The 23013-nt window shown below is 34.3% G+C and overlaps 1 protein-coding gene across 1 annotated transcript in view; it reads right to left on the bottom strand.

The window, feature by feature from the left end:
- Positions 1-23013, bottom strand: part of GALNTL6 (polypeptide N-acetylgalactosaminyltransferase like 6) — a gene marked incomplete at both ends in the record, with an annotated part of 1121308 nt that overhangs the window by 577341 nt on the left and 520954 nt on the right. The window contains one exon of the mRNA XM_080928910.1: positions 19023-19189. Coding sequence (XP_080785036.1) covers positions 19023-19189 — 167 coding nt within the window. The remainder of the gene's footprint in view (positions 1-19022; positions 19190-23013) is intronic.

Below are 23013 nucleotides of genomic sequence, written 5' to 3'. Positions count from 1 at the left end.
CATGAACAATATTTGTCTATACTCCCCAGATAGGGAAGAAACCAAGGTAATAATACCACCAAAGTCCAACTTTGAGAAAAAGTGTTTGGAGATTCTCTAGGGTGTGACTAAGAGATTACTAACAATGAAATTGTTGTTTCAGCAGCGCTGGTCATTAAAATCCCATCTAAATATGAGGAGTCCATGCAAACTAAAACCTAGAGTTCTCTGAAGAGTTTGCTTATGTATCTTTAAAGAGAGGAAAGTTTGTGCATCTGGTAGTCTTTGAGGACTTTTAGAGACTTCTGAAATGTTTATTTACTTCCTACATCTTAAAAGATTTTCTTTTCTTTTTTTTTTTTTTTTATCTTTACAAGCCTCAAGGAGCTTCCTTCTGGAATGGAACTTTTCCATTTGGAGGAAACTGAAACACCAGTTTAATACTTCTGTTTATTTACCCTGAAGGAAGATTGGAAGTGGGGGCAGGGAGCCAAACTATGAATGAACACCTAGAGAACATAAGTAACAGAACAACAATAAGGTCTCATGAGAGCCTTTGGTCGTCTCTCTCTCTCTCTCTCTCTCTCTCTCTCTCTCTCTCTCTCTCTCTCTCTCTCTCTCTCTCTCTCTCTCTCTCCTTCCCCTTCCCCTCCCCCTCCTCTCCATCCCTTTCCTTACCCCTCCTCTCCCCTATCTCTCTCTCCTCCCCTCTCTTCTATTAATAAAAATAGATTCCCATACAGTATATCGTGATCATAGTTTTCTCTCCCTCTATTTCTCCCTGTTTCTCCCCACATCCCCTCTCTTCTATTAATAAAAATAGATTCCCATACAGTATATCGTGATCATAGTTTTCTCTCCCTCTATTTCTCCCTGTTTCTCCCCACATCCCCTCCTCTCTGGATCCATTCCCTTCTTGTCTCTCTTTAGAAAGGAACAGAGTTCTAAGAGGTAAAGCTAAACACCAGAGAACTAAATATAATGAGATAAAACAAAAATTATCATATTGAAGTTAAACATGGCAACCCCTCAGAAGGAAAAATGTCTCAAGGCTGGGCAAAGAAGTCAGAGAGCTACACTTTCTCACAGTCAGGAGTCCCATAAAAGCACTAAGCTAATAGCCACAATATGTATGCAGAGGACATGTGCATACCCCTGTAGTCCCTGTGCCTGCTTCTTCAGTCTCTGTCAGCTCATATGTGGCACATTCAGTTGATTCAAAGTACTTAGTTCTTCTAATGGGCTCTAGTATTTTTGCCAGCCAATCGGCTGAAAGACTAAGGCTGAAAGTTGAGTCATAAGTTTCTCTAACTCAGAGGGTTTTCCACTGGGACTGAGCCACAGAAAGTCTCAAGTTCTCACTCTCTGGTGGTCTCTTATGATACTTCCCAGCCTACAGGATTGAGAGGTGTAGTGTCTGCAAGAAATTCTTTCTTATGTATCCTTATGTGTCCTGCTGCCACGGCATCTTGAGGGGATTTTTAGAACAGCACACGTGTAAGCAGACAAACAACTGCATTTCTCTGCTGCTCTCCGATGTGAGGACACATTGAAAAGATAGCTATCTGCAAGTTAAGAAATGGTCCTTATATATACTACATCTGTCAGGAGCATAAGCTTGGAAATTAATTAATAGGTAGTAGGAGGAAAAATAACAAAAAAAAAGTATTAAACAAAGATTGTTTTACAAAATGGGTAAATGTCAGTGCAGTAAGAAAAAGTCAAATTACTAAGAGTAGCAAGGGTAGAAGGACATTGTTACTGACCATAAAGAAATACATCTTTTTCTGATAGCATGAGCTTGAAAATTAATTAATAGGTAATAGGAGAAAATATCAAGAAACCCTATTACATAAAGAATGTTTTACAAAATGGGTAAATGCTAGCTTGATGAAAAAAGAAAACATTAAACTACTAAGAGTAGCAATGGAAACAGGGACATTGTTATTACCATAAAGAAATACTTACATCTCTTTCTGACCTCATCATAGGTCCTTAGTATCCACACTAAAATACACACATGTACATATACCACATACATGCAAAATATTGGCATTTATAGATTAAATGCAATTTCTACAAAACAAGCTGCGTCTCCCATTTCTATGTCAGGAACTAGCTAGATTACTATAGTGTACGTGAGGATGGAATGTTGTAGAAATTGTCTCAATAATCATCTGCACAATTAAAAATCAATGGGTACATTTTTGTAGTTTGAAATTTTGTTACTAAACTATACTAATTATTACAGTGTGTTGTTCTTAGGGAGATAAAAACAGGTCAAAAGGACACACCTGAATATAAGAAAGTTTAACTTTATATTTATTAATTTTTATTTCATTGATTCATTGAAACTTCAATGGAGAAAGAGTAGTCTTTAGAGGATGCAAGGGAAGGCAGGTACATATAGATAAGGGGGACCTTGGACTCTCACCTCACACCTGAGGCAAACATGAACATAAAAATGATCAAAATCTATAGGGAAATTCTAAAATTGCATAAAGCTCAAAAGAGAAAGCACAAAAGTATCATTTTATAATCTTTGTAAAACTTAGACTATGGTATGTTATATATACAACAAAAAATTTCAAGGTATGCATTTGTGCACATGCATATGCACACACAGACACACAAAGAGAGAGAGAAAGAGAGAGAGAGAGAGAGAGAGAGAGAGAGAGAGAGAGAGAGAGAGAGAGAGAGAGAGAGAGAATATATATAAGGAAGGGAGAGAGAATAGAAACACTGCACACAGTATCAGAATACACTTGGTAACATTATACTTTGTATGACCCTTGTATTTGGAAATGAAATACCAGGTCCCATTGTCTCAGCATTGAAACAAAGAATGTGTGGAGTATTTGAGTATGACTTTCTCCCACAATGAGAACACTGTTGAGCAGTGGAAAAAACCCTATTCTGATAGGCATTATAAATGTTTTCAACATTTTTGTTATAGAAATATTTAAAGGCTTAGTCCACTTCACTGTCTATATTGCTACTGATAATAGTCAGCAAGATGCTACAGATATTTATAGACTGTCTATCTAAGGGCAGAAACCCAAATTCACAAATCATGAAGGAAATAAAAAACCACTCATTGTTAATAATATACCTGAACATGTTAGGTTATGGTTTTAAAATCAACTGTTGTAGATCTATAAAAATGCAAAAGAGGTTCTCATTCTCACCCTATTGCAAAAACAAAACGAAATACACAATTTTACAAACTAAAGTAAAAAACTTAATGATTTCAGAATGAGATATTTGGTTTTTATTCTTCCCAGCCATCCCCCCTCAACACACACATTGGGACTGTCTTAAACTACAACTTATTTCTACTTTACTGTTGACTTCATGGATTAGTATTTTACAGATTTGTTCTATTTTATAAGCCTTAGGGAAGAGCTGTCCTTTGTTGTGAAGTACCATTAGTGTTGGGTACTTACTAATTGGTGTTTATTACAGGAAAATGTATAGCTCTCCAAAGGTTAAGGATACTTTTTACAATGAAAAATGAAATATAGAATCCAAAAGTTAAATGACAGCAAAATAATATATATCATAGACTGACTCATTTTGGTATTGAATATTAAAATATTTTATGTAAAACCATAAAGAAAAATATATACAAGATTTAATAAAATAAATTTATAGCATCACAGTCAAATAAATAATAGATAAGAATAGCATCATTAAATTCATAATTCATCGTCTCAGAGATATACTTGGCAAATATTTGGCTGATAAATGCATATTTTATAAATCAACATGGTGTAGTATACTTCCCTCACATTAGGCTGTCAATGTATAATTTATTTAGCTAACAACTTTAAGATCTTAGGCTAAAAGAAAAGGCTTCCCCAGTATGGGCTACAAATTATGATTGCATTGATTCATTTGAATAGAAAGTAATACAATGAAACAAAATAAAACAAAAGTCTTTATAATTTATTTTAATGTGTATTTTATGTGGATTCCATCAATCCTATATTATTTCATTTTCCTGATCACTATCATACATTTCCAAGAAGAATACCCACATTGGAGATATTAACTTAATTAGCATTCATTTAGTTTCCAACAGAGAGATGATATACTCTTATTTTTCTAGGAAATTTTGCTTGCCAGTAACTTCCGGTTGCTCTTCTGTCCCTCATCAAAAGTGGTGTTTTAGCTTCAATATTTATTCCCGAGATTAATACAAGATTGCTGGATTACCAGCTGCTACTTTTTCATACAAAATTTCCAAACTGGAACTTTATTTCATGACACACAGCACATGTTCTAGATGGCCCGCTACTGAAAGATGCATTCTTGTCATGCTACACTAGGCCATATCCTTTTTCTTTTGCACATCATAATTTGCTCTCATAAAACTACATACATAGTAACATATGTAAACATGGAGCAAGCTTTGTAGGTGTCTTAAGACAGTTCAATGTATTATTACTTGATATTATTACTATTATTATCACATAGTATTAGTGTGTCCTCAGGGCCAATATAAACTCCATATATTATAATTTCTATGGTATTTATAAACATCATTTTGGTTAGTCTGTTTTCCTTCAGCTCTATAATGAAAGACAAATGGTACTCCAAATTATGTTGTCAATTTATACCCTTGACTAATACAAGAAAAATATCATTATAATCTTGTTGAATGCTAAAAGTATTGTTGTTTTAATATCTGAAAATAGTATATTTGCAATAACATTTTAGGGAAAACATTTGAACACAGAGACACAGGAGAAAATTTCCTGAACAGAACAACAATGGCTCGTGCTCTAAGGTCAAAGATTGACAAATGGGACTTAAGGAGAATGCAAAATTTCTGTAAGGCCAAGGACACTGTCAAGAAAACAAAACAGCAGTCAAGAGTTTGGGAAAAGACCTTTACCAACCTTACATCAGATAGAGGCCTAATATCCAAGGTATACAAAGAACTCAAAAAGCTAGACACCAGAGAATCATACAACCCTATTAAAAATGGGGTACAGAGCTAAGTAAAAAGTTCTCAATTGAGGAATATCGAATGGCTGAGAAGCATTTAAGGAAGTGCTAGACATCATTAGCCATCAGGGAAATGCAAATCAAAACAACCCTGAGATTCCACCTCACACCAGTCAGATTGGCCAAGATCAAAAATTCAGATGACAGGAGATGCTGGCAAGGATGTGGAGAAGGAAGAGCACTACTCCACTGTTGGTGTGATTGTAAACTGATACAACCACTCTGGAAATCCATCTGGCGATTCCTCAGAAAATTTATTCCACTTCATGCACCACAATGTTCATAGCAGCTCTATTTATAATAGCCAGAAGCTGGAAAGAACCCAGATATTCTTCGGGAGATGAATGGATACAAAAATTGTGGTACATTTACACAATGGAGTACTACTCAGCTATTAGAAACAATGACTTTCTGAAATTCTTAAGAAAATGGATGCATCTAGAGAATATCATCCTGAGTGAGATAACCCAGTCACAAAAGAACAGATATAATATGCAGTCACTAATAATTAGATAGTAACCCCAGAAAGTTCTGAACACCCCAGAAACAACTCACAGACTATATGAAGTTCAAAAAAAGGGGGAAAAAAGAAAAGATAAAACTATTATGCTTAATACTTATACACCAAGAAAACTTTGACTAATTTCAGGTTACATCCTGTTTTACATGTACTTTATGCTCATTGTAACTAGTAAGATCTTAATGCATACTATCAAACCTTTAAAAAAAAGCCAAGCACTGACAGAAATGTGTTCGTATACTTTTCTGCAAAAATGCTTAAAATTTGTACATTTATCTTTATTTTTTAAAATAAAGTTGTTTAATGAAAATAAAGAAAAAAGAATACTAATTAGACATATCTGTGATTCAAGATAAAATTATTTGGAAATAATACATATGCAAATTATGTTCATATAGTACCAATTAAGTATTTATTAATTGAGATTTTCTCTCATAGACGTGCCAAATGGCAAACCGATGCATGATCATAACTATTAATTTTAAAATGGATCTTTATCACAACCTTTGTCCTAATTTCTTATATGTAGGACAGATCCTTGAAGTACTGAAAATGACTAAAAATTGATTAAATTAATTAGACCCGATGTAATGACATACAAAATCTGCATGTTTTACATGGTTAAGCACTTTCTCCAATACAGAGAACACTGAGATACAGAAATAAGTTTTTAGAACCATCTGAACAAGAACTGTCAGTCTAGTAGCTCTGTGTGGTCATTTATTATCTTGGTAAATTTACCACAGTTTTCAGTAAATTGTGCCTTAGCTGTGTAATTTCTGAAATTCAGTTCTGACAGAAGGTCTCACCAGAAAGTTCAAGTTTGTGATAATGAGCATGAGTCTTCACAAAGAATAATGTGGGAAGAATGGAACCAATCAAGTTGTGGGGTGACAGACAGCAATTAGTGAGGAATCAAAACATGAGAGGACCCAAAAGTCTTTTCCTCTTCTTGTTCCTTCTCTGTATTTGCTTCTTCCACTTGCTCCTGAACTCTTTCTGTTTTCCTAATCTTTTTGGTCCCTCTCCCTCTTCTCCTCCTAATTCCCTACCCTCCTCTGTTATCTTCTCTCCTCCTCCTCCTCCGACAGACACACACACACATGTGCATGCAAGCACACCACTCAGTTTTTCATTGTGTTACAGCTGAATCTATGAAAAGGAAATGATGTTATTTGTACATAAGTCCGGGCTCATGGATTTTGACATGGGCACTTTCTTTTTTCAAGGAGATTTGCAAGTTTTAGGACCTGTGGAGTGGTGTTTCACAGCCAATTATAATTCTCTATGAGAACATTAACAAAGCATTTCAAAAAACTTTGCACTGAGATTTCATGTTTCTTTACATCATTCCCATTTGGCAATTACTTAATTAGCACCATGTTACAAGGTATTGGTAGCATTTTAATTCAGGAAAAGCAAACAAATCTCAGGAAATAGATAATATAAAAGTATCTAATGTGGTATAGAGCTAAACATAGAATTCACAACAGAGGAATCTTGAATGACTGAGAAGCATTAGACTGTACCACCTGGGGATTCATCCCATCTGCAGTCATCAAACCCAATCACTATTGCTGATACCAAGAAGGGCTTGCTGAGAGGAGCCTGATATGGATGCCTCCTGAGCAGCTTTGGCAGAGCCTTACTGATACAGATTAAGATGCTTGCAGCTAGCCATTAGACTGAGCACAAGGACCCCAATGGAGGAGTTAGCGAAAGGATTGAAGGAGCTAAGAAGGTTTACAACCCCATAGAAAGAACAACTATACCAGTCAACTAGACCCTGCAGAACTCCCAGGGACTCAACCACTAACCAAAGAGTACACATGGAGGGACCCATGGCTCCAGCCACATATGCAGCAGAAGATGGCACTGTCTGTCATCAAGAGGAGAAAAGTTCTTTGTTCCTGTGAAGGCTCATTTTAGCAGTGTAGGGGAATATCAGGGTGGGAGGAAGAGGAGCTTTCTCATAAAAGAAGGATGAGGAGGTATGGAGGAGGGGTAACTGGGAAAGGGGATAACATTTAAAATGTAAAAACATAACTATCTAATTAAAATGAGAGAGAGAGAGAGAGAGAGAAATGTTCAAAGTCCTTAGTCATCAGGGAAATGCAGATCAAAATGACCCTGGAAGTCCACCTTACACCAATCAAAATGGCTAAGATAAAAAGTACAAGTGACAACATATATTGGTGAGATGTGAAGAAAGACGAACATTTTTCTATTGCTGGTGGGATTGCAAACTGGTACAACCACTCTGGAAATCAATCTGAAGGTTCCTCAGAAAATTGAAAACCCAAAGACTCAGCTATACTACTCTTGGACATATACCCAATATTTCCCCATCATACCAGAGGGGCATGTGCTCTACTATGTTCATAGCACTCTAATTATTTACATTCTTAAGCTTACGGCATTTAATCCCTTGTTATAATACTGTGAGTAAATGCACACCTTCTGAAACTCACACAAACAGTAAGTTTTAATAATCTGTTTTCAGAAACAAATCTGGCAGCAAGTCATTCATGCAGACTTAGAGCATACCAATTGTTCTAAATAAACATATCTATGTTGGAATGTGAAGAAACAGCTTTGGTCTTACAGTTCCAGGTACACCATTATTTCACTCTGCACTGAAGAACATAGAGATAATCTCTCCATTTCTACCCCTCACCTTTTATTTTCCCTTAATCTGTTAGTTACTATAAAAGTTGATTAATGAACCCCTTTATTAAGCTTCTCCAGATTCTCTGAACAAAGAATAAACATCCTTACACACGTGATGTGATTGAGACTCTGTTCTGTTATTGGGTACATAAAACTGAGAGAGAGAGAGAAAGAGCCCAGTTTGAATAGGAAATAGGAAATACTTTATATATCTGCATGCACACAATTTCTTAACAAATAAGTTAGGCTACAAAGATTCATCAGACATCCTTATTTCAATGTTTGTCACTTTGATCTTCATTAGTTGTCTTATTGTTTCATCTAGAACTTCAACTACTATATTGAATAAATATGGAGAGAGGGGGCAGCTTTGTCTTGTTTCTGGAATTGAGTTCCTTTCCATTTGTTTTGATTTTGGCTATTGTCTTGTTGTAAGTTGCTTCTATTATGTTTAACTATGTTCCTTGGATCTTTGATCTCTCCAAGATTTGTATCAGAAAGGGGTGTTAAATTTTGTCCAATTTTTTTTTTAGCATCTAATGGAATGATAATGTGGTTATTTTCTTTCGGTTTGGTTATAGTATGGATTACAATGACATACTTTTCTATGTTGAACAAGACCAGTACCCGTGGGATAAAGCCTACTTGATCATGGTTGATCATGGCATGTATATTTTTTAATGTGTTCTTGAATTTGTTTTTCCATTGTATCTTAACTCTGTCAATTAGGTCATACAAAACCTTTTCAGAGAAAAATAAACACTCTTTATTTAGTTTTCTATATGATCTTTAGCATTATGAATACATAATGGAAGAATATGACCTTCGGAAATAAATGTGACGACAACGATTAGCAAGTCCTCAGTGGAACAACCAATCCCAAACACACAAGCTGTCAAATAATTTATTTCATATGCTCAGACCATGGGCTTCCTGCTGAAATGAATGCAGATGAATTGCCATTCTTACACAGTGTTAGGAGGCTTAGCTCATTTCTCCTATTTTTTTGACAGAGTCTGTACATAACAAAGCTTTTAATGGAAGCTAAAATTGTCTTCAATTATACTCAATGTCGAAAGGTGGGTCATCCTAGCTTTTTAAGCTCTTAAAATGTCTCTGATTTTTGTCAAGGTTACCAAATTAATAGGACTCTGCGAACTTTTGTCCTTCTTTAAAAGTTAAAACTTGAAGGTGCTCACTACTCACACTATTTTTTTTTTAAGGAAAGATTTCCGACATTAGACTATGAATCACATGCTTATGCACAGGGATGCTGAGAAGAGTAAGGAACAACAGGGGACAGCATCACTGGATGTGTGGGTGTGAAGAGGCTTGTTTCTAGTTTCAAACATGGATAGAAACTGTATTTTCTTTATAATAGTTTAATGTACTTAGGAAAGATGACTTTGCTAACTACAACTTTATATTCTAGTCATTGAGAATACAATATTACTAAAAGCAGGCAGCTATAACCTTGACTTCAATGGAGTTTCATTTAAGAAGAGAAGACTAGATTTCCTAATTTAATTTAGATAAAATTATTAAATGAATAATTCTGGATATTTCTACTATTACCTATATAGTCATATATCATCTGTCTTCAATTATCTATCTATCTATCTATCTATCTATCTATCTATCTATCTATCTATCTATCTATCCATCTATATAATCTAATTCTGTATTAGTTATCTATCATCTATATACAATATATCGAGGATATAACAATATGATCTTTCTACCTGATATAACAGAGTAAGTTATGAACTCAAACTGTGTTTTGCTATACTTTTATAAATTTTAACTTGTAGCAATATCTTAAAATGTCCAGCAAGACTAGTATAATAACAGACCACTAAGGAGCAAAACAATCAGTTACCAACTGTAGAGTTCACATGATTTGAATTTTTTTTTCTTACAACTTCATTTTAAAAAAGAGAGATACATGTACAGATTTTTAAAAGCATTTTGGCATAACACTATATGAATATATCTTTTTCAGTACTTAATTCTTTTAGAGGTTTGATGACTGTGGAATGTTTAGTAGGCATGCACACAAATAGTCTTAAAAATGACATGTGCTCTGTTACAGGGTGTGTTGTGTCAGTTTGATGAAATGGAATGGGCAGATCATTTGTTACTCTAAGGAAACCTAAACTTCGAAGCTATATCTTTATTAGGAAAATACTCAATGTCAATTTAATAAAACCCATGTTGATTTATATTGCTTATTTCTTTGACTGTTAGAAACAAGAATTTGTATCATCTCAAAAATTTGATACAATTAAAACAGAAGTATAATGACCTTGGATCATAAAGCTTGCTTTTTTCTGTACATGAACATAGCTTTCATTGTGCTAGCTTTATGCAATTCCTTCCTTTATTATCACTTCATGGAAAATTTCCATGGCTAAAAAATAAATTCTGCCAGGAAGCACTTCTTGGCATCAGCAATAGTGCTTAGAATGCCTCCTCAGAGGCTCTGCCAGAATCATACAGATACAATTGAGGATGCTTGCAGCTAACTATTGGACTGAGAACAGGGACCCCAAAAGGAGCTAGAGAAAGGACTGAAGGAGCTGAAAGGGTTTGTAACCAGATGAGGAGAACAAAATTATCAATTAACCAAACCCACCACGGCCCCCAGGGACTAAAACACCAACCAATGAGCACACATGGAGAGACCCATGGCTCCAGTTGCACATGTAGCAGAGGACAGCAGTGCCTGACATCAGTGGGAGAAGAGGTCTTCGGTCCAGTGAAGGTATGTCTTCCCAGTGTAAGGGAATGCCAAGGTGCTGAAGTGGGTGAGGGTGTTTGGGAGAGGGAGCATCTTTATGGAAGCAAGAGGAGAAGGAGGGGGTATGGGAATGGGGAGAAAGAAGATAACATTCTAAATGTAAATACAGAGAATATCCAATAAAAATTGGAAAAATAAAAAAATAAATAATTTTTGTATTTCCTGTGAGCATGTTACAAACACTGTCATCTTTGTCTATGAACTGATTGAAGGAGTTGTGTTGTCTTTCTTCATTATTACTATATTGATGTATTTGTTTTTCTCGTCATTTCCTGGTGATAATTTCCCTTAAAATTTTATTTTGTAATCCACGTCCAAACTATCATTTCCAGTGTTGTAATTATTTTGAATATTAGAGCAAGGATGTAAATTGTAGGTTACTTTCCCCAGTACATTATATCCTAAGGGTCTATAAATATATAGCATTCAGTAATACAAAATATATGGAGATAAATATGTAACTAGAATACCATGTTTTAACATGAAGACTTTCATCAATTTTCTATGAAGCAGTGTTTCAACTTTGTAAAACAAAGGATAGATAATTCCAAACTTTGACAATCATTTATTTAAGTTTTTTTTTTTTGTGTGTGTGTGTGTGTGTGTGTGTGTGTGTGAATGTTGACAATGGTTCTTTTTTTTTTTTGAACAACTTTATTTTAAAAAAGAAAGATAAATTAGCAAACTTTAAGCATTTTTACATTAAAGTATATAAATAGCCATTAAAATTTTATTTAAGTTTTTAAGCCAACCCAAAATATGTGTATTAAGAAGTATAAATTCATGTTTTAAGAATCAAAATTAGAACTGGGTGATGGCTTGATTAGTGCTCTTTTTCTGCAAGCTGAGAGCCAAGTCTTTATCTCAATGACTAGTTTAAAATCTATGCATAGCAGAGACTGTCTGCAGTACAGTCACTGAGAACAGAGAGAATGGCAAATCCCTGGATACATGAGCTGGTAAACCTGCCAACTCAGCAAGTTCCCGAGTTAGTTAAAGATTGTCTTGAGAAGTAAGATGGAGCCAAATCAAATCCAGGGCCAAATATCAACTACTCTTTGGTCTGCCAATGAGAGTGCCACACATTGCATTTGTACAGAAACCCACCAACCCACCCCAAGATGCACAAAAACACACAAAGACATATATACTCACATATACGTACACCAGTCAAAACTATAAGGTATCTGCCATGTTATTATTCGCTACATAAACCTAATCATTATTGTTTTGTTACTTGATCTATCTCATTTCATTACATTTAGTAGATTTTTTTAATGCCATGACATCTGCAAGAGATTTTTTCTTTCTGATTTCAGGTAGCCACTAGCAGCTTAGGAACAAATAAAAATATAAGCAAATACAATGCTTTCAATGAATGCAGTGTTCTTTCAGGTCTTAGGAGGTAAATAAAACAGACTGAAACACATGTGGTGATTATTAAGTTATATCTAAACTGTTGCTAGACATCACTTTCATGTTTACTGTCAACGTAGGCCTCTGTCCCCAAATTACTTTCATATTTGGAAAACTTTTGTAGCAACTCAGCATAGGGGAGAAGTTAAGAGTCCTTGGGAAGATGCCTATATCTATCCATAATAAAGAAAGAATCCAATGGCCTGCAATGGCCCAGCCTCAAAACATTTATATGCCTCATTAATTTGGATAGATACCATGTTGTAAAGTTCCAGGAACATATTTAACTCTATTTTATGACCCACTCCATTCCTCTGAGAGCTGTTCAGACTTCTAGGAACTGGTTTTTCTGAGAGAATCACTGATTGGCCCCCTGCTGTCCTGGAAAGTCATTGTTGATACTTGAAAGTTCATGGGCAAATAATGATTATTCTCATGTGCCCTCTATTCACACACTCATGTATACACACAGCAAAATTACAGTTTCAATGATTGTTGTGATGATAAAAAGAAATAAATTAAATCCAGTATCCAGACTATCAGTATATTTGTATTATCATTTTATTTTTTTAAAGATAACTGGCATAAATGGTCCAGTTTCTCAAACAATCTGAAAACAAACTACAGAAGAAAGAAGACCTACAAACTGAAGTATAAATTTTATCCAGCTTCATTTAGTCTGCCACCGATCTCTGCAAAGGAAATTAACACAGTGTGTAAAAAAAAATAAAGTGGATTTGACTTTCTGAGTCTGTTTACCATTTATTAAATGTTACAAAATACATCATATCACCGGAAAGTTCTTCATGTTACTGATTCTATTATTTCCCTATGGAAGGCTTACTCAGTTGATATAAAGCACCTCATTCTACTAGAAGAATTTTGTTAATTGCACATTTCATAAATGCAGGTTAATTAAATGTTCAAAATGTATCATTTAATCAACAAATCTTTAATGCCAAGGGAATGTTAATTACCTGAGTAAGTGTTACACTTCAGAATGAAGAGAGAAATATTTGTATTTTGTGGGCTTTATTTTGCATTATATTCATGCACTTTTTGAAAATTAAGAGAAGATGGATATTTAGACATCAAAAGAGCCGCTTGAAATATGGAACACCATATTATCAAAGCTCCCAAGCTGGGGTTTGCAGACAGGTGGAACAATCATAAAACATAACCTTTATTTCATCACAGAAACTTATGTCTGCCCAAGACGTGCAGCTAAACATTCACAAAATAGTTTCACACAAGAGACATTCTATTCAAAACAGCTGTCTGCAGGGAAAATAAATGGGATTTAATCTGCCATAAAATGAACTGCATGATTTATTTTTTTGAGGAAGTCATGCCTTTGTGACACTGGTGAGCTGAATCAGTTTTGCTTTTGAAAAAAAAGGTCCAGACTATGCCAAAGCCATTAATTCAGTCGTGCAGAATTTTCTTCCAGAAAAGTAAGTGGAGACCCATATCAGCTTATCTACCACCCATCTAGCGCCTTCCTCTGCTCATACGTATACTGATTTAAACATTAGCCCTGGGTAGTTCAGAACCATATTTTTAAATATATGGTCTTTGAGGTTGAAATAGCCAATGTCAGGCATTACTCTCCTTCAAAACTGAAGGACTTAATACTTAAGAATATAATAATGCTGTAAAAGCAAAATAGTAATGATTATATGTCCAAGATAGATGATTATTTATGATTGTACTTTGATTTTTAAAAGGATAAAAGAAATCAGAAAAAGTTTTTACTATGGAATTTGTTTAAATTATATGTAAAACATTTAATTTTCAAAAATATATGCTAGTTGTAGAACTTAGTGAACCTTTATTTGTATTACTTAATCAAATATATTTCCTACAATATTTACATTTGTAAATTTAATATAAACACTGAGATAGGAAAATTGAAAGTTGTTTCCATTAAGTGAGAATTTTTTTTTAGAAATAAGCAAACTTTCTGCCTATGTAACTATTTTCAATGTTAGTATTATAGAGGCAAATCCACAAAATACTTTTTAAAACAGATACCATAATAATATCTGAAAAAAAACATTATCCTGCTCTATAAGGGTGAGCACCTATTGAACCAAAATTCTGTGAGACAAAGAGAGAATCACAGTCATATCATGGGTATTGGAGAGTTATGTGTAATCCTCAGAACATTCCTGAAACTATGGGCCTTTCACATTAGGAGTTTAGAAGAAATATTTGGAAACAAAAAGCTGAAGGAGATGAAAACTCAACCAGATTGTTTCTGTTGCTTGTCTATAAATTGGTTTCATATAAGACTTTTACTTCCTAAAAGTAGGAAGGAGAGAATCTCACCTGCTGACCATCAAAGAAAAGCATTGTAGGTCCCCTGACTCCTACTCTGACACTGGCTATAACTGGTAGATAATACTCATATTTTATAAATGCTTAGTTATGTGTAACTTATGAGTTACACACTTTTGTAAGTTTTCCTGCTTTTCCCCCTCTACACTGCATGTTAATTATCTTCTCACCTTGAGAGATGTTATTGTTTTATAATTGTACTTTCAGTGACCATGAGCAATGCTGCTCAGCATCCTAGGATCCTTTACAGTGAGGAAAGTAAATGGACTGATGTCTCATGACTAAAACTACCTGTTGGCTTCCATCCTAAGCTCTATAATCTCAAACTTCAGATATCAGAGCAGTTTTTCTCCAGTTTCTTCATGAACAATATAGATTATCTCAATGGAAAAGCAAAAAAAAATATTTTACAACATTTGCATGGCTCCAAATATTTTTCAATATTGAGTGTGATATCAAATTTCAATATCTAAATATATATATTAAATCTATACAATGTCAAGAAGGACTAACTTTAACATAAGAATCACTTGTCTTATAGTCTTGGGAAGTCACTGAAGGGTTGCCAGCTCTAAAGCATTTTTGTCAGTTGTCCTCTCAGGGTTTTGATACACATTCTAATGTTAGTATTTCCTTGTATTAAATAGAAACATGTTGACATTCTTCATCTATTACACAACCTCACACAAATGATAATGCTTAGCTTTGGATAGTTGTGACACTTGTGCTAGATGATTTTTCTACTTATGGAAATGTAGTAATCTAACACAAACTTGATTCACACTTTAATTCATGTAAAAGTGTTCAATTGAATTTAAGATTCTGACTCATTTTAGAAAAACCCAGGATCTTGTATTTCTTAAAAGCTTCAAAATGATGTTGATGCTGTTAGCTCTCAAGTCACAGCTTTGGCAGCAATAGTCCAGAGTATCTGAAGAGAAGGAAGGTGAGTTTCTACAAAACTGTTGAAATAGGCATTTTGTGAAGGTAGTTGAAGTCTCTGGCTTTTGTTTCTAACTGGTGTGCCAAGAAGAAAAATTTCCTTAAACCCAAATATGAACTGTCTACCTGGACTGATAATGAAGCTTGAAAGGTACAAGAGCAATGCTAAGGGAGACTGTGAATACATAGCTGTGCTTTTGTGTGTGTCCCTAAATGTGCAGCAAAACCTCTGCATGTGTGTCATGTTGAGAGAAACGTGCCTGCTGTCTTCCTGTAACGAGCCCTAACTTCAGCTTGTGCTCATCTATGAGAACACAGTTTACAGAATCATCAGGTTCAAACACACCCAGTCTCTAGGGTTGAGCTCCAGCTTATTTCACACATTTTAACTGGCTCCATGTCGATGCCTGTAACATTGCCTGGAATTCGGAGATAAGCCCAGGATTAGTCCTGCTTTGGAGTCATCCTGAAACCTTGTTATAGGGCTCAAGTTAAGTTGTTAAATATATTTCTATCAGCTTAGTGAGGGGAAAACCTCACGCTCACTACTGTAAGGTGAGCTTTAAGTAATAAAAGTAAGGCAGGAGTTATCAAAAATTTACCTGCCGGCCCCAGTCTCAATGTTTTAGAGATGGTAGGCTCATTGCCTCATGCTAAAACAATATTTTTCACCAGTCTGGTCTTGTGAAAAATACCTAAACTGTAAAATCCTAAGTGGGAAGTTAACTTGAAAAAAATAACTTTGAGAACTAGGTCAATCCTAATTAGGCAGATTTTTGAGGAAACCACACAGTAATAAAACAGAATTATTCATAACTACAAGAAATTTTAGTGTTTTCTTTATAACAGAATTTGCCAAATTACTGTGATACATCGATGCATTAAAAAAAAAAAAGAAATAGGTATATCCAAGTGATAATGTATGTGTGCTGCTAACCTGGGTAAAATATTGCCATTCCTCATCTATTTTGTCATATGTCACTATTCTATTGACACCAAGGATGTAAAATATTGAGCAGGAAATTTTGATTAAGTCTTGTCAAGCTTTTATTGCCTATGGCTAAGGTATATTGCAGAATATTCTGAAGATGTATGTTGCTAAGGTGTGAGGTCGCATACCGAAAGGAAATAGCATGAGAAGCTATTACTGAAAATCAAGTGGAAGACTTCAGAAATAATTTCCTCAAGGAAACCAACTGATCCCGTGTATCTTCCAGATTTTTAAATTTCCTTGGCTGACTTGTTTTGAGATTTAAAAAGTTTGGGTAAAAAAGTAATATAAGATTTTAATTTATGAAATGATCTCAAATCCAATGAATCTTGATATGTATGTTCATGTATATATTATCTCTTTATTTATCAATCCATCTGTCTATCCCTACATATGCATGTATACTATTAATCATAGAATTAAAGGAGTATCTATATGATTATATCTAATTTAAAAATTATCAAAGTAGCTCCTACCTTAGAGTATCTGGAAGTAATACTGGCCTTAGGATATTCTCATTATATATTATAACCCCAAACAAAAACAACGAAAAAGGTACTTTTCTGGAGACCATTCACCTAGTCATATGTAACCTCAGATTTTGTTGTGTATTTTACTTTTAAAAAGAGTTCTATATTTTAAAACTTATGTTCACTTGAGATAAAGACAGCTACTTTGAAAGAGTTAACATTAATTATAATAAGAAAATGTAGTATGTTATTAAATTTTAGAAAGATACCTGACTATTGTAGTTTTTACATATTCAACTTTATTCTGATGTAATATAGAATATATAATGGTCCTAAGAACAAGAAAAAAAATCTCTGTAAATTCAACCAGAAATTACCAAGGTGACCACTTACATCAGAAAAGAATGATGTCAGGGTGCAGAGGTGGAAGAGGGTGGTTGGGAGAGGTAGCACCTTCATGGAGGAAATGGTAGGGAGCAGGGTAAGGGGATTGGGGGATGGGATAACATTTGAAATGTAAATACAGAGAATATCCAATAAAAATGAAGATAATGTCTATTGAGAGTAAAAAGAAAATAGAAATAATAGGGAGGTATCTTTCAATAGCCTGCAAACTCTTAAAGGTTATACAACATTTTAGCACTCAGTAAGCTATGATGTCATGTAAATGTGGAACAGAAATGAATGATCTAATCCAAAATGCATTTTGTCCTATTTCTACTTACATGCCTTTGATTATGCATATATTAAATATTGGCTTACATTTTTATGTCTGTTCAGATATAAGAATAATCACTCATTATTATATTATAATTTTAATTATCAAATTAAAACTAAAACTAATTTCTTTTGTTCTCTGCAAATAAAAAGGAATTATGTTGGCTTTTTTCACTTTGAACATAACAAAGTTTACAACCTATTCAATTTTGAAACCCTCCCATTAGCATTTCAAGAAAATCCTCATGAATATCAGCACACTAAACATTATTTTAAATAAATTTTGGATACCATGGAAAGACATGATATCTTCTTGATATCTTCCGTAGATGACACTTCAGTTTTATGCTATTAAGATGTGTTTTCCTTCTGTGATGGAATGATAATATTGACACATTCTATTGTCACTCTTGCTTGCAGACATCATGCTAAATAAAGCACCTTCATGTGGCAAACTATAGCACAGAAATATATACCCACAAATGTATGAATATCTTCAAAGTTCTTCTTCATCTGTTTATACAGACTGAGAGGGGCTTTTCTGTTTACAGTCTTAATTTCTTATTTAGACAAAGTATAACTTATGAAATCCAACTCTCAGAAAACATTTTAAATCCTACCTCCTTGCATTATGAGCCTAATGGGGTTTTACCAGGGTAGTAATCATTAGTATTGTGTGGTTAGTATTATATTGTTGTATCAAAATTTTTGTGGTAATGTATTTGTGTCCCTAGTAATTTGAAATATTTGTGAAATGTCACACAAGCATAGCATGAAGAATGAAGAATGTAATAGTCTCAAAAACAAGAGTCTCAACACTATTCAGAGAGAGAAACACATGCTGTAGATTTGCATAAACACCTCTCTATTATCATTCACCTATATCATGCCTGGAAGTAGATCTTGAGGTATTTCCTCAGGTACTACCTGATTTTTAATAGAATGCAATGTAAATTTCTTTCTATCAACAACATCTTTGATGGTAGTAGTTTCTCATTGTGTTCTTTTTTCATTGGGCTCACCCTTTTCTGCAATCACAACATATGTAAAACCTCGCAATCCACTTTCCAATGGGATGAAAAAAAGGCATCTTTCTCCTTTCAAGAAGTTCTTCATGATTATGGCAATTACAACTTCAGACAAAACATTACCATTGCAGCTTACCTCTATCACTGAAGTCATCGACTAGAATGATTTCTGCTATTAGACTCTCTGGTGTTCGGTTGATTATACTGTGTATGGTCCGCAAGAGTGAGGTCCAGCCTTCATTGTGAAATGGGATAATGATGCTGGTGTTTGGCAGCGTTTCAAGGTACATCTTGTGCTTACAGCTAGAGAAAATGGGGGAAGAACAATATGTCCAATGTAAAACTGTAACACAGATCACACTGAATATATGCGTTGTGCTATAGATAATAATAAAATCATGGATTTTTCTAATATTTTCCAACCAGCCATCTCCCCATGAAGACATTTCATTTAATAAAAGTAAGTGTAAGTATCAACTAGTTAAAATAATTTTCACTGAAGATGTAATTAAGGCTTAAATGGGATTTGCATTTTTTCCAATTAACTTCCTAATAATTCTTTTTAATTATTTAGCTTTGACTGTGGCTTGTATCACTAGGATGATGGTGTTTAGAACATGTTGGGTGAATCAACTTTATACCTTAAATGTACATTTAATTATAAATGACCCTTTACTGAATATAAAGCACATAGATTGAATATCCAAATAAAGACAGTACATTCTTCATGAAACTTTACAGTAGATTTAAATGATTTTAAAAGTTGTGAAAAAATGTAAGATCAAAGAAATTATGGCATGATATGAACATTAAGATGCTGTAAAAACTAGAAATTGATTGTAGGTTAACGTGAAGGGCAAAAAAAGAAAACAAACAACAACCAAAACAACAAAAACTAAGAGGTGCATCAGTAATTTCTAAGGGAAGCAAGTGAGGAAAATGTCTTGGCCTGCAATGGGTGCATCTAGAGGAAGATCCAGAGTAATTCTGTATAAATAGTTTTGACTTCAAAATAAAGCCAGAGGACCAAAATAATTGTGTTTCCATGTGTTCATATGTTAGTACCCAGAGTAATTGACTCTATTTTCACACTCTATAGTGTTCTTAGAAGGCAAAAAGTTTTAAAAACATATAAAAATTCAAACATTAAAAATTATATTCTTATCAACTACACATTGATCAAGCAAAGTCTGTACCATGTAGTATTATCCAAACACCAAGCCCATGATGCTACAAAGAAAGTCAACCAGATTGTAAAATCTAATAAAAACACAAAGAAGATAGAGAACTATATAAGACTAGCTTATTGTCATACAAATTTTCTCAAAACATTTTCAATAATCTTTGTATAAACTCAAATTATTACCACACATAAAGCATGAAAAGTCACTTTATTATTTATATTTAAAAAAAAACAAATATAAATGTACAAATTTTCAGCATTTTTGCATAACAGTATATGAATACATTTTTAAGGTTGTAATTAAGTATTTGTGGGTGCATATACATACACACATATATATATGTGTAACAATAATATAGAAAAAGAGGCTATTAATTTGAGGGGATAGGGGAGAGACTAGGAGGGGCTGTAAAGAGGAAAGTGGGATGTGATACAGTTCTATTTTAATAAAATATATTCTTTTTTGTTGTTAAACTTCACTCAGTCTGTGAGTTGTTTCTGGGGTGTTCTGAGATATCTGGGGTTAGTATTCTATTATCAGCGACTGCATATTATGTCTGTTCTTTTGTGACTGGGCTATCTCACTCAGAATGATATTCTCTAGATGCACCCATTTTCTTAATAATTTGGTTAGTCATGGTTTCTGATAGCTGAGTAGTACTCCATTGTGTAAATGTACCACAATTTTTGTATCCATTCATCTCCTGAAGGATATCTGGGTTCTTTCCCCTTCTGGCTATTATAAATAGAGCTACTATGAACATTGTGGTGCAGGTGTCTTTGTTGTATGTTGGAGCTTTATGGGGTAAATACCCAAAAGTAGAATAACTGGGTCTTCGGGTAATACAATATCCATTTTTCTGAGGAACCGCCAGACTGATTTCCAGAGTGGTTGTATCAGTTTACAACCCCACCAGGAGTGGAAAACTGTTCCTCTTTCTCCACATCCTCTCCTGCATCTGCTGTCATCTGAGTTTTGGATCTTGGCCAATCAGACTGGTGTGAGGTGGAATCTCAGGGTTGTTTTGAGTTGCATTTCCCTGATGGATAAGGATGTTGAGCACTTAGATGTTTCTCAGCCATTGGATATTCCTCGATTGAGATTTTTGTTTAAATATGTACCCCAATTTTTAATAGAGTTGTTTAATTCAAGATCTTTCTTGATTTCCTTCTTTAAATGTTTGAAGTACTTGTCATACTGGTCCTTCACTTGTTTAGTTAGAGTTACACCAAGGAATTTCAAAGTTTTTGTGACTATTGTCAAGGGTATCATTTCCCTAAATTCTTTCTCCACATGTTTGACCTTTGAATATAGGAAGGCTACTGATTTGTTTGAGTGAATTTTATATCCAGCCACTTTGCTAAACTTGTTTATTAGCTGTAGGAGTACTCTGGTGGAAGTTGTGGCGTTGCTTAAGTACACTATCATGTCCTTTTCAATAAGTGATGTTTTTACTTCTTTCTTTCCAATCTGTATCCCTTTGATTTCATTTTGCTGTCTAATTGCTCTGCCCAGGACTTCCAGTACTATGTTGAATAGGTAGGAGGAGAATGGGGAGCCTTGTCAAGTCTCTGATTTTAGTGGGATTGCTTCAATTTTCCAATGTTAATTTTGATGTTGGCTGTGGGTTTGCAGTATATTGCTTGTATTATGTTTAGGTATGTGCCTTGGATTCCTGTTGTTTCCATTACTTTTAACATGAAGTGGTGTTGGAGTTTGTCAAATGCTTTCTCAGCATCTACTGAGATAACCTTTTTTTTTTTTTTTTTTTTTTTGAGATTTTTTATATGGTGGATTACATTGAAGGATTTCCTTATTAAACCATCCCTGCATCGCAGGGATGAAGCCTACTTGATTATGGTGAATGATCATTTTAATGTGTTCTTGGATTCGGTTTGCAAGGATTTTGTTGTGTATTTTTGCATCAATGTTCATAAGTGAGATTGGTCTGAAGTTCTCTTTCCTTGTACGGTCTTTGTGTGGTTTAGGAACGAGGGTTATTGTAGCCTCAAAAATGAGTTAGGTAGTGTTCCATCAGGATTCTATTTTGTGGAATAGTTTGGAGAGTATTGGTATTAGGTCGTAAATAAATGTCTGATAAAACTTTGCACTGAACCCATCTGGACCTGGGATTTTTTGGTTCGGAAGCTTTTGCTGATTGCATCTATTTCTTTAGGTGTTATTGGATTATTTAGATGGTTTACCTGGTTCTTGTTTAATTTTGGTATCTTGTATCTGTCTAGGAATTCATCCATTTCCTCCAAATTTTCCAGCTTTGTTGAGTTTAGGCTTTTGTAGTAGGATCTGATGATTTCCTGAATTTCCTCAGTTTCAGTCGTTACTTCTCCACTTTTCTTTCTGATTTTGTTAATTTGGATATTCTCTCTTTGCCCTCTAGTTAGTCTGACTAAGGGTTTATCAATCTTGTTAATTTTCTCAAAGAACCAGCTCTTGGTTTTGTTGATAAGTTCAATGGTGATTTTTTTTCTGTTTGTTCTATTTCTGCCCTAAGTTTGATTATTTCTTGCCATCTACTCCTCTTGGCTGTAACTACTTCCTTTTGTTCTAGAGCTTTCAACTGTGCTGTGAGGTTGCTAGTGATTGTTCTCTCCGTTTCTTTTTGGAAGCACTCGAAGCTCTGAGTTTTCCTCTCAGTACTGATTTCATTGCATCCCATAGGTTTTGGTATGTTTTGTTTCTGTTTACATTAAATTCTAGAAAATACTTAATTTCTTTCTTTATTTCTTCTTTGACCATGCTATCATTCAAGTTCAATAGAGCATTGTTTATTTTCCATGTTTATATGATCTTTTTGTTGTCTTTGTTGTTATTAAAGACCAGCCTTAGACCATGGTGATCTGAAAGGATGCACCGGAGTATTTAGATCTTTGTGTATCGATTGAGGCTCATTCTGTGTCCAATTATGTGGTCAATTTTCGAGAA

This window comes from Micromys minutus, assembly GCF_963924665.1.
Source record: "Micromys minutus genome assembly, chromosome: 14".
Taxonomy (NCBI): domain Eukaryota; kingdom Metazoa; phylum Chordata; class Mammalia; order Rodentia; family Muridae; genus Micromys; species Micromys minutus.
This window is presented reverse-complemented; position numbering and strand designations above follow the sequence as displayed.